The sequence below is a fragment of the Tursiops truncatus genome, chromosome 5 (assembly GCF_011762595.2).
Source record: "Tursiops truncatus isolate mTurTru1 chromosome 5, mTurTru1.mat.Y, whole genome shotgun sequence".
NCBI classification, from domain to species: Eukaryota; Metazoa; Chordata; class Mammalia; order Artiodactyla; family Delphinidae; genus Tursiops; species Tursiops truncatus.
In genome coordinates, this window is record NC_047038.1 from 103,343,275 (window position 1) to 103,356,230 (window position 12,956).

Consider the following 12,956-nt stretch of genomic DNA (forward strand, 5'->3'; position numbering starts at 1 on the left):
GGCTCCCTCTCTTTAGTGGCTTTCTGAGAAAGCCCCAGTTTTGCCAGGAACATGGAATCAGTCAGTTCTACCCAGCCCTCCCATCCTTTTACTCTTAGTTTAACTTGGAAATAATTGATACCTCTTCAACTTTAGCCTCTAATTTTTCTTTAACAAACATAAAACCTAGTCAGATCCCCTAACCAAACACTGGGTCTACCTGTCAAAGGTTTGTGTGTTTGTGTGTGTGTGTGTGTGTGTGTGTGCATGTGTTTATGTATGTACGTGTGGATGTGTATGGTTGCCTTCATATTTCCCTCTAGATGAGACTGTATGTTGATGGTAACTCAGAAAAGGGGGAGACATTTAGAAGTCAAATTAAGATGTAAAGGCAACAGAATATTTTTTACAAGTCACTGCTAAAGTGACAGTTCAAGACTTAGTTGGAAAAGAGAAGGCTCCCAATCATGAGTCCTTTAAACTTGGGGGAGGAGAAGTCCTCTCACCTATTTTGGAAACTACTTGCAGATGTAGGGAAACCTCTGAATTGCTCACAACAGGGGTTTTGCAGAGATTTCCTCTGATTTTTTTTCCTCCCCAATTTCCCACAGCCTGTGTTTGTCCTGCGTCTGCTAGGCTGACATGTGGTTTACCTCGCTAATCCTGCTGCCAGGTTTTACACACTCTCCTCCGAAGTAAAACAACTGAAGCCAGAGGATACTGAGTAACTCTGGGCATGGGCGCCAGAGCTGTCACAGAAAATTTGCTTCCCAAGCGTTCCTTCCAACTTCCCTTCCTGAGCCCGCGTGAGCCACAGCGCAGCCCTTGGCGAGGTCTTCGCGTTTCCTGCTGCTGCAATCTGTAACTGGATTTTGGAATTTTTTTTAACTGCAGTTCTGAGGATCTTAGTTCGTAGCACAACTTTGTTGGTTGGGGGACTTTGAAAGCAGTTTCCTTACCTCGGTCGCGGGGGCCCAGACACTTTTCCTCCCCTCCGGGCTGCACCGAGGCGAAGGCAGCAAAGGGGACTCGCAAGCTCCTTGTGTATTGGGGGGGAGAGGAGGTTTGAGCCGAGTTGTCACCATCCCTCGCCCACCCCCGGTCTGGCGTTCTCGGTTGGCACGTACATCATCTATTAACTACTGTTCCTGGACGCAGTGCATGATATATTCATTTTTATCTTTAGTAAATTATAAATGGAATTCTCGGCGCGCTCGTCTGTCTGCTCGTGTAGGGCTACCGAAAGGAGGCGGAGAGGAGGCTGTGGCCCGGATCCTGACCCTGATTGTATGAATAAGTAAGCAGGATGCAAGTGATTGGGTTAGATGCTGTGAAGATTTTTTTTCTTTTCTTTTCTTTTCTTTTCTTTTTTTTTTTTTTTTTTAAGTTAGGAAGAGGGTAAAAAGACAGCCGGGGTGGGGGGGGAGAAGGCAAACAGTGCATCCCCAAATCCTCCCACTTTCGCCCTTCTCGCAGCCAGTTGCCGTGCTGCTTCTGCGGCTTTTAAGGTCTGGCGGCGCAGGGATGTCTGCCCCCCACCCGCGACCGCGGTCCCCACTTTCAGCTCAGACGCGTTGATGTGCAGAAGGGTCTCGTCCTCCCAGGGCGGCGCCGGGTCTTGGGTGCGGGACACGCGCGGGGCCTGAGCCCGGGGACCTGGGAGCCTGAGCCCGGGAGCCTGAGCCTGGGGCAGCCGAGCCGTTGAGCCGCAGGAAGGACGGCCGCGGGGAGGCAGCCTGGCCGCGCGCCCGCCCGGACCCGCTCCGTACCTGCCCCCGCCCGCCACCTAGCCCGCGCCGGGGGACAGGCCGCCCAGCCCTCTCTCGGCCCGACGGCGCCCCATGTCCCCAGACACCTGAGCGCCGGCCGCGCCGAGGAGCCTCCCACGAGGACAGCCACCGGGGCCCTTCCTCGCGAGGAAGATGGGGCTGGAGACGCTTTCCCTGGGGATGCTCGCGTGGCTGGTGGCCACGGGGGCTGTCCTCTCCGCGGAGCTGGGGGTCTGCGCCGGCCTCGACTATGACTACACTTTCGGTGGCAACGGAGAGGAAGAGGCGGAGGCGCTGGACTACAAGGATCCGTGCAAAGCCGGTGAGTGCCCTCTCGGGGCGAGACAGCGGGGGCGCGGCTGGCCCTGGGAGGGCGCCGGGTCTCACCTGTCTCTTTCCCAACCCCTCCCCACCCCGAGGGGCCGCGCCGCCTCCTTTGCCGCAGCTCTGCGCCGGCGGGACCGGGTGCCAAGCTCTGTCTCCGAGTTTGGGGACCTCCTGGAGTTCCTACACCCCACCCCCCACCCCCGCCCCGGCGCGGCGTGACGAGCCGCGGACGCAGCAGCCACGGCTCTGAGTCCAGCGCCCGCGGCCCGGCGCTTCTCTGGCGGCGCCGCCCTGCTGCCGGGCGCCCGCTATCCCGCGCTTGGGCGGGTGGACTTCACGTCGGGACACCTTCGCCCCCTCCCGGCCAGGGTCCTGTGTGCGTCCCAGGCGACAAGGGGATGGCGACGTCCTCCAAAGCTCCCCCGCTGAATGGATTCAGCGCATTTGCCCATTTCAAGAAACCCTAAAAACACTTCCAAGTTGCCGTCCCATTCAAACTCGTTTCTCGCCCCCACACCCTGTTTGCACCCTTAGACCTGCGGTGGCACCGAGACGCCCCGCCCGGCCCTTCTCCCGCAGCCTGAGGTCAGAGTCACACGCCCTGGCCCCGGGCCCTGTTCCACTTAGGTGAGGCCAAGGTGAACCTGGGTCGGTGGACCCACCATTCACTTTGCGAGGAAAGTGATCACGAGGGTCCTGGGGCCGATTAGGTGAGTGTCTGTAAACAGAAGGCACGTTCTGCCGCATCTCAAGAGGAAGGGAGGGCAAAATCCCCAAAGTAGCATTGCCGCTCCGATTCTGTGCGGATGGTCTGCCTGCGATGTCTTCCTTTCCTTAGCTAGGTAAACCTCTTTTGACCTCTCTTGGGCCTGAAGTTAGGAAAGATGTACGCAAATGAAGGAAAATGCTGGAAATTCCCTTGTTAACTTGTACCTTTGATGGCACATTGTTCTGACAAGGAGGGTATGTTTGTGACAGGGAACATATGTGTTCGCGTTGTCAGATCTTTCCTGGTGCACTCTTACTGCGCGTACTTCTTCAAAACTTGGAGTAGCTTAGCAGAAATACGTCAGTCTGGAATTCAGAATTCTGATTTAATTCAATTTTGCTTATAAGTTTCCTCATCACCTTTAACACTCAGTCTATCCCACCAGAAGTTTCCTAGGCCTTCCTTGATAGTTTAGAGGACAAGACACCTTTCTGCTGTGGTTGGGCAGCCAGAACTCAGTATACAACTCCCTTAAACCTACTTTTTATTGAAAAATTTGTTTTGAATAATGTTTGCAGCTGGGTGGAAATTGAGGGTTTTCTTGTTTTAGGAAAGGTAGAAATGAAGTATATTATTTCTAAAGATTGTCTACAAAAACACCTATTCTGATGCTCTGTTGTGTGAAAGATTCAGCCAGCTACCAATATAAGAAAATCAGGGCTTATCTATACATTGATCTGATTTCAGGAAAATAAATGTAGTTTTCTATACACATTAAAGTAAAAGCTTATGCTTTAAAAAATCATTAACTTCAAATATGCATATATTATAAGAAGTATCAAAAGTTAGCTAATTCATTTTCAGAAGTTATGTTGTTTCAGGCTTATCTTAACATTAGAAATTGTATAGAAGAAGGTTCTGTGAACATGTGTGTTTTTCTATTTAAGAGTGCAATTTTACAATTTAGTTGTACCATGTGTATTGAAACACACCTCAAGCATGAATGTCTATTTTCCTCAGCACATAAACATCCAGGCAAGATAAAAACAACAACAATAACAACAACCTTAAGAGCATTTACTTTTATTTTTCCTTTACTACTGGTTTATTTTATTTTATTTATTTTGGTTTATTTTTGAACAGAGCTGTTGAGGATAAAACAGCAATAAAACCAAATTTGTATGGATTATTATTCTAATCTTATTTCTTCCCAATTTTTGAGTACAAGAGGCAAACCTGTACATGTGTGTAATGAAAGAGATATAAGAATGGCCCAAGTGGAAGACTGAGAAGTATGGCCAAAATCTGAGATCACTTTTAAATGATCAACCCTGCTTTTTTAACTTAGTGAAATGAAAGGCTTTAATTTACCATCTTGGCTAAAGAGTAGCAAAATCTTAGTCCCTCTTTTTGGCACTGTATAAGACAAATAAAAGTAATAACAGGGAAAAATTAAATAGTGCATTGAAATCCCAAACAAGAGTCAAAAAAAGGTCACTAAAATAAGAAAGATGAAGACAGATATGTGAAAGATAGCCAAAAAGCAAGAGGGGGTGCTCTCCAGACTCCAGGATCCTTTGATCTGCCCTTCCCCAAGAGCAGAGTGGAGGGCATGGCCCACTGAATAAGGTGCCCTTCTCTAACAGGGGTCCTAAGGTTCCTGAAACTGTATGGTGGCTTGATGTCATAGTGACTAGCATAGCTTTATGGTTTCAGAGCACTTTGAGTACATTATTTCAGCTCAATGCACAGCCCAAATAGTGGAATTTGTTAATATTACCATTACCCAGATAGGAAAACAGTTGCTCTATGAGCTCAAACCCATTTGTTAACGTTACCCAGAACTTGATTCCAAGTCTCCTTGCTCAAAGTCAGCTTGTATTAAACAACTACACTGTATTCTTAGCTGGCCTTTTGGAGGCCTTCCTTGAAATGCAAACAACAGAAATTTGTCCAGGTTTATCTGAGTCTAAACTAATAAAAGTGCAGTTACTTTCATTAACTGATATGAATGAAATGACTAAGAACATAATTTCATCTTTTCTAAATACAGTGAGAATATAAAGTCCTTGAGGACAGAGAACGTAACTGATTTTTAATGTTTATCACAGGGATGGATTAACATTGTTAGATATCTGGAAAGTTCTCAATACTTTCTCATATCTATAGATTATTAATATTGATCTTCGTCCCTCATTTACATCTCATTCTAACCAAGATCAAATGTTACCCAAGGAGAAATATTGTTAAAATTATGCCATCCTTAATATATTTGTGAAACAATATAACTTGTATGCCTTTCAAAACTCTGATTTGAAGTTCATGAAACTATAGGACAGAAAGGAAGAATTTGTGTTAATTTAACTTTGCTTTAGAAAGAAATTTTTGATATAAATAGAAGTAGATAAGTCAGTGTAGCACAGCCTCAGATGTAATTTGTATAGCCAAATCCATTAGGACAGAAAAGAGGTAATTGATCTCTATATATAAACAGACACAAAGATGCAGATAATTCAAAGGAATGTCTCTCTTGCACATTAAGGTGTCAGCACAATACATAGTCATCTGAATTTGCAATCAGATTTCTCTTACTTTCTCTAGTTCAAAAGGGTCCTGTGGGATACTGAGAAGCTGATGCTGCAGGAGGTCATTCCAGAGCAGAGACTGAGGTGTCCTGTTTCATTGCTGTACTGTACCAGTAGATGTTAATCTGCGTATCTGTGAATATCTGTGAAGAGCCTGGGCAAATTCAGTGTGCAAATTAATCTCTCAGATTTGTCTATAGATTACCTGGAAAAGCAGACACCTGATAAACCAACTCTGTGTTCTCTCCCTACTCCCTACCCGCTTCCTTCCTCCCTCCCTCCCTCCCCAAACCTTCCTCCCTTCTTTTCTCCTTTTGTATTTAAGGGGGTATCAGGAAAGCACAGGCAATTGGAAATATAATATCTAAAGAGGAAGAATGAATAAATTAGAATTTTGAATGATGAGTAGAGGCTGATAAGACTGATAAGGAAGGGTATCTTTATCCTCTTAAACAAGTGTGAAAACTCTGAAAAAAAGACTTCCCTACCTTTAATCTTCTGAGTAAATGGTTTATTTTTCTTGAAAAAAATCCAAGCATGATTAAAGGTCAGTGACTTGCAAGGTTAAATCTGTCTTTAGAGTGGCATATGCAAGCTTGTTTATATAGAAATAGGCTTTTGGTATCCTAAAGGATTATTCTTCCTGCTATTCTTTATAACCAGTGTCCTAATGTCCTAGTATACTAATTCTTAGGGAAATTTTCATAAATTTATAATCTCTCAGTAAGATCTTATCATTTTTTGGTTCTCAGTGTTGTACTTTCTAGCTTCATTGGCAGCCTCCCAGGTATGGCATTTTAGAATTTGATGTTTAACCCTATGTCTACTTTATTCCATCATAATATTAAATATCCAAACATATATTTACTGCCTGGCACCTCTTTAGGTTGCCAAACCCTCATGTTAAAAATGTATTTCATAGAGCTGCTTCTCTTAGCTAGTCTCTTCTGTTTTAGTTTTCATTCCTCAGATCTTGATTTTTTTTTTCTCCTCCTGCCTCTAGTGCCAACTCAGAAGTGGTCAAAATACAGTTTTTGCAAAAGGGATGGATAAGAATTCTGTAGAGTTGAATTCTATTCATCATTTGCCAATAGTAATTCTTTAGCCCTTGTCCTGAGGGCCTACATTGATTTTTTTTTGGTCCACCAATGGCAGTTACTGATATTAGTTAGGAATAAGATAGATTGTTTTTTCTTAAATATATCCTCTCAGTCTAAGATGGCTCTAAAGCTCCTTTTTGTTTGCTTGTTTACACAGTCTCCTGAGATCTTCCCACTTTTTGTCTCTGAAGAGGGTAGTGTGCTTTACAAATTCAAAATTTAACTGGCATCCCTTCTGTGAGGTAGTTCCTGTAATAATTCATGGAGCTTTTATGGTTTCCCTTCAAGTAGGTGCTCTTTGAGCCCTCCTTTCTCTGTTTAGGCCTCCTTAACCCACAGTGGAACAGTTAAAAGTGGGTAAGAGCTAGTGAAGGCTTTTTGAGAAAGTTAATATATAATTCCACAACTTTTCCTCTTGCCCTCATAATGGCTCACTTTTCTACAAAAGTTTAGTATATACCATATATAGTTTCTTCTACAGAAAACATATTTTCTTCCCCCATTGTGTATGTATGAATCTGATTTTTGTACATCTTAGCAACTTTCCCTGATTTAAAATTTAGACTCACTTGTTTGTAGTTACCACTATATTCTTTGTAAACCTTAAGAATATTAGTCACATTAATGATCCTTTAGGCCTCTCAATCAGTGAGTGTACTGGACAGGGGTTACCCTTCAATGTTCCTAGAACTCAGGTAGATAGTATCAGATGCTAGTGATTTACTATCATTAATTTTTTTCTTTTTAGACTGTTATCTATTGTTTCTAATAGTATATTAGCACCATCTGCTTAAAACGTTTAAAACTAGGACCTTCCCTAAGCTTTTCTAACAATGCTTGGAAAAGATAGAGGCAAATAATCCATTTAAAATGCAACCTTGCACATCCTGCTGGGACCATCTGGTGTCTGGGGAGGTGGGGGAAGGGAGCTCTGCTGCTCCCCCAAACTGTAAGGAAGGCCCCCGCCCACAGCATTTTGAGCCCACAGTGAGGCCTGGGCTAGGCCAGGGCTCAGGTGCCTGGCCAGATTCCTGGGGATATGAGATTTCCTCTACTAGGGGAATTTTGAGGACCCTTACAGCTCTTTTATGTTCCAAGATCTGGAATTAATCATGGACTTATCCTTCCTAAATTAAGGTGTAGAGAGTTCTCTCCCCAACCCTGGATACAATAGAATGATTTAGCAATGTGGCTTCGGTGGTTTATTTCCTTTAGTTATCTATTGAAGAATGCTACGAGAGGAGGAACATTAAAAATATAATTTTAACTCAAAGCTATGAAATAAATTGCATAGAATGTGTTCTTTCTCAGAAATCAGAAGTGGGGGCTCCTTGCTTATTTATTTAGTTCTTGACAACATCAGCCCTGAAAGTGGGATATTGACTATTAAATTTTGAGACATTGTGGGCTGGCTAATGGAATGCTTGCTTTGTCAGCTCCTTACAAAATGTGTACTAATCCTGCCAAGCTGCATTTGTATTAAGAAGTATCGTAAATTAGGTGTTAACTGAAATTCAGAAAGTGAACCAATGAGGTGTTTGTCTTAATCAGCTCTTCTCCTGCAACTTACATTTATAGTTCAACCTAAAATATTTGCTATTGACCATATTAAAAAAAACACAAAACTTCTCAAATGATAATCGTTCCAAAAAGTTGAAAGCATGGTCAGAAGTGTTTCTAAATATACTACTTTTCCCAAAACTAAATCTAATTTTATGTATTAATATGCTACTAAAGCATTCATCTCAATGTTTGAAAATGACATTTCAACAATTTCTAACACACTGCCCCATTTTACAAATCAGGGAGTCATTACGGAGGTGGAGACACAAAGCATGTATTTACTATCAGTGTCTTCGGTGTTGATGAACTTCCTATTGATGACACTTAATTTGTGTGATGAGGGAGGAGGATGTGGAATAGTTTTTGTATTCCTTACATTTCTCACTTTTGTTAAATTTCAGCACATGGATTGTGTGCCACGGGGGCACCTCGAATGGCCCCTAGGCTGGTGGTTGATATCAGCAGGTTCTGAGTTCTCTTTCGCCATGAGTGGATTTGGAGTGTTTATTAAGATAATCCCGGCCCTTGTGCAGCATTGGAACCACCTTGGCCTTAGTTCAGTCAATTGACTATCCTGAAAGGAGGGAGCTCCATTCCTCTACCCTGATCTTTCTGATCCAAATGCCTAGTAGTTGAAGTTTATGGTTTTGTGTTTTATACTCAGATTTTTGTGTTATTAAGTATCCCTCACTGCATGAAAGTTAAATACCAGGGAAGAGCATCATGCAGAACTAGAAAAGAGCCAAATGGAGAAATTTCCAGAGAATAAATCCTTGGACTCCATATACCTCACATATCTAGGAATTGCCTTCATGACTCATGTCAAAGTAACATAGCTCATATTTTTACATTGTAAAAAGTCTCATGTCTTCACCATACCCTTATCAATTAACATTATTGTTAACCCATTTGGACACACCCATTTGGACTCAGAAGGATCCAGAGTCTGATCTGCCATCCCAGTTGATAAACAGTGAGAACTTGACCCCAGGTTTGGTATGTGATGCCTCTCTTTTTATGAATCTCCTTTGCTGGCTCTCCAGTCAGTACAAAGGTATTCAGACTGGCAATTGAAGTGATGGTATTTGTGCCATGTGCATTCATCCACTGTGATTTTCTTTAGTAAGGGTACATCTTGCCTTCAACGTTCTTGCATTTTATAAGCCATATACTGTACTGTCAGAGTAAGGCCAATACTTACTTTCAATTGTATGGAATATTGGGCAGGCCCTACTCCCTTTCAAGAGGGTATTTCTTAAGTGTAGAGTCACAAATGAAATACCTCAACTACGTGTAAGACAAATGAAAATGAATACGACTAATTCTAATAGAGATATATTTGAGTGCAAAGTAGTCTAGGGGAGAAACTGCTATATGTTGCCCCAAGTATATAAATTGTGACAGCAGGCTCTCCATGTTGTTTAAGGTGGGGGTTGAATCGGATTTGAGTAGAATTCAGTCATTAGTGTCTTGTTCCTGGCACAGGCCCTGGCGTTTTATGTGGTACCCATTAAATTGTTTCACATTTTAGATTGCTCTCTGAGTATTCATTGAATTCCTGCTTATGAGCCCATAAAGAGTGTGAAGAACATCCTTTCAAATGCAGGCTGTTCAGGAAAGTGGTTTACAGTGTACATTATATATGTAAATGATGTGTGAATGCCTTTGAGAAAACAAATATGCTGTAAGAAAGTACCTAAATAACTTTATCTTTTCAATTCCAACTTGCCTAAAAGCCCTCAGGTCAAAAACTTGAAAGCTTCGACTGCTCATAGAGTTAACTAAACTTCTTGGGACTCCAGTCTGGTTTCCTAAGAGTAGGAAGTCTGGCACATTCAAAATATATAATATGTGTAATATTTACTATATTACAGTTTCTTAGAAGAAAACATATTACTGTTAGCAAATTATCATGTTGTCTAGGAGGAAGATTTTCTGCTTGTACTTTTTCTCTAACAAATGATTAAGAATGAAACTGGTAAAACAGTTTTTCTAAACCTAAGAACAAGGGGAGGTTTTCCTTTCATATTTACTTTTTAGTCCCAGGAGAAGAAATAATATATATTTGGATCTCCATGAAGTGTGGCCTGCAGGCAGTCATCAGGGGAAGAATAATTAGGATTTGCCACCTGGAATGGGTAACAGAAGTAATGACCTAAAAATCAGGGGTCTTGTGTTGCATTATATTTCTATGCGCAAAGAGATTGTGAGCCGTTTGCTGGGGGAACAAGTGACCAAGAATTAAATGCAGAAAGAAGATTCTGATTATAGGCTATACCTCCCGTGTGTCCCAGGATTTAAATGTTTATAATAAGAACAGATTTCTCGTGTATATGAAGGTGGAATGGAGCATCATACACAAAGCTGTATGCTTCATAAACAAGTATCCTTTAATACCCCTTATTTCTGTATTGCATGGTACCTGTAGCTTAGTGCTTTATGATAACATGTGTTATGTTACCCAATGATAGAATCAGAATTTGAATCCAGAATTCTGGATTCCATGTGCTGCCATGATGTTTCTTCCTTTTTCTTCTTCTCCCTCTTCTTCTTCTTCCTCTCCCTCTCACCTTCCTCTCCGTCTTTTTCTTCTTCTTTTGGTATGAGGGCTTTTTTGCGACTTGGGGATGGCTTCAAAAATCATTTTCTTGGGCCTCCCTGGTGGCGCAGTGGTTGGGAGTCCGCCTGCCGATGCAGGGGACACAGGTTCGTGCCCTGGTCCGGGAGGATCCCACATGCCGCGGAGCGGCTGGGCCCGTGAGCCATGGCCGCTGAGCCTGCGCGTCCGGAGCCTGTGCTCCGCAACGAGAGAGGCCACGGCAGTGAGAGGCCCGCGTACCGCAAAAAAAAAAAAAAAAAAAAAATACGTGGTTACCTTTTTCTTTGTTTACAAATTAGGAGAAGCAACAGCAAATGATAAAACAGGTGAAATGAATATCTAGGTTTTTTTACTTACACTATTCTACCGTGGTTTCAAAAAGCAAATGTAAATTTTTATTTCTTTACATAATTCTAAGTGGGTAGTGGTATGTCAATTGGAAAACAAACTGGACTGGTAGTTAAGAAATGTAATTTCTACTATTGGTTCTGCTGTTGTATTTTCACGTAACCTTGGGGACGTCCCTTGATTTTTCTTTACCTTAGTCTCTGAGACTTAGAAATCTCTAAGCCTGTTCAAGTCCCAAAGTTTTCAGAATCCTGGTTTCTCTGACATCAGAACAAGAGCTCTTCTGATGTGGTACCAAGAAATCTCAGGGCCAGTGACTCACACTGTCCACTCAGAGGAAAGGGAAGATTTTACACCTCTTCAGTGGTCAGTCTTGATAAAGCCTGAGGTTTCTCATGGTTCCAACCAAATCATGACAGCCACCAGGTTGCAGCTTCAATAGGTTGTGCAGTTCCTTGACTTGACTTTGCCAAAATTGGCCTTGAAACCAATTTATGCATAATTTCCCACTGCTCTTTTCCAACCTCAGTCCATCAGTAAAAATCTGCCAGAGTAGTGACAAGTTATGTGGGCATCACATATGTGCTTATCAGAGCATGTTAGTCTCACAACAGCATCAGAATTGAGTGTTGTTCAGTCAGATTTGTATGTTGGATGAGCAGAACATGGCCAGTGGATGGAAAAAGTCCAATTCTTTCAAGTTTTATATCAATATTCATAATGAAAAGAACAAGAAATTTAGGCAAGGAAATTGCAGGAAAGTTTTTCTGGCTGTAATCATTTTTACTAAATACACGACATATTAAAAGACACATTATATTAATCACTTATATCTATCCTTGAAAACATTCTTCCACTTGGCACAAGAGGATGATGCTAATTATCTTCATAAAATTCAACTTCTCAGACCTCCAGTTTACTGAATTATCTAGTAAGAGACTACTCTTTTCATCATGTTAACTTATGTATATATTTTTTTAATGAAGAGTCTCAATTCTCAACCAAGTCTTTACCAAAGGAAGTTTTCATTATTGAGCTTTTATAATAGTAAAGAACGAACTCCAATAGAAATTCATAGCATGACTCTAGGTAATGTAGTTTAAAGAGCACTGGATATTGTGCCAGGAGACCTAGGTGTAAGTCTTGACTCTTCTGTGTTTAATTACATTATCTTGGTCTACTTACTGAACATTTCTGAACCTAAATTCTCTCATTTGTAACATGGGGGTAGTGATACTTAGTCCATAAAACATGTAAGGGCAAAATGCACAAGGTCTTGGTAAACTGTGATGCACCATACAGATGCAAATTAACACAACCAGTATTTTGCAACTGATACGTTTCAGGAAGATGCTTGAAACAAATAAGGTGTGTTCCCTTATAGTAAGGATTTCAGTATCTGCCAGAAAAAAAGCAACATGTGTTTCAATTATCAATATGAATGTGTAATAAACAAAATACTGTGGTAACACAGAGGAAGGAATTCATTAATTATATTTGGAATAGAGAAGGCTTGTAAGGGAAGGTGGCATTTGAACCGAATCTTGAAGTCTTGTAGTATTTTTCCTGGAGAAAATGTGATGTAAAACTTTAGAATCAAATAACTAAATAAAAATTGAAGTTGTGAAGATTCATGGACTTTTATGAAAGGACAGTAAGTGGTAAATAATCTAATGTGGGTAGGGTATGTTAGGGTTTGTGCTTTGGCAAGAAATGATTCTGTTAGGTGCAATGTAAAGGATCTTGAATGCCTAACTAGTGGGTGTGAATTTGATCCCCTTGGAAATGGGATGGGGACTTACTGAAGTTTTGAAGCAGGTCATTGGCTTGATAACAGCCAGATTTTTTTAAAGATAAGTGAGGATGTGAAGGATGGTCAGATATAGTTGATGTAGGAAGTAAGGAGCAAGTGGGAGGAGGGAAACATGCTGGAGTAAGAGTAGAGGCAAGTGTTGATGAGTGCTTTCATATGCACTG

The 12,956-nt window shown here is 41.9% G+C and overlaps 1 protein-coding gene across 4 annotated transcripts in view; it reads left to right on the forward strand.

Moving 5' to 3' along the window:
* Nucleotides 1-286: 286 nt before the first annotated feature.
* TLL1 (tolloid like 1) overlaps nt 287-12,956 on the forward strand; it is a 261,296-nt gene continuing 248,626 nt past the window's right edge. For 2 of the 4 annotated variants that reach the window (XM_073805456.1, XM_033857236.2), the window contains exon 1: nt 287-2,070. In XM_073805456.1, coding sequence (XP_073661557.1) covers nt 1,999-2,070 — 72 coding nt within the window. In that variant the 5' untranslated portion in view covers nt 287-1,998. The remainder of the gene's footprint in view (nt 2,071-12,956) is intronic. The other 2 variants (XM_073805457.1, XM_073805458.1) reach the window with 2 other exon arrangements.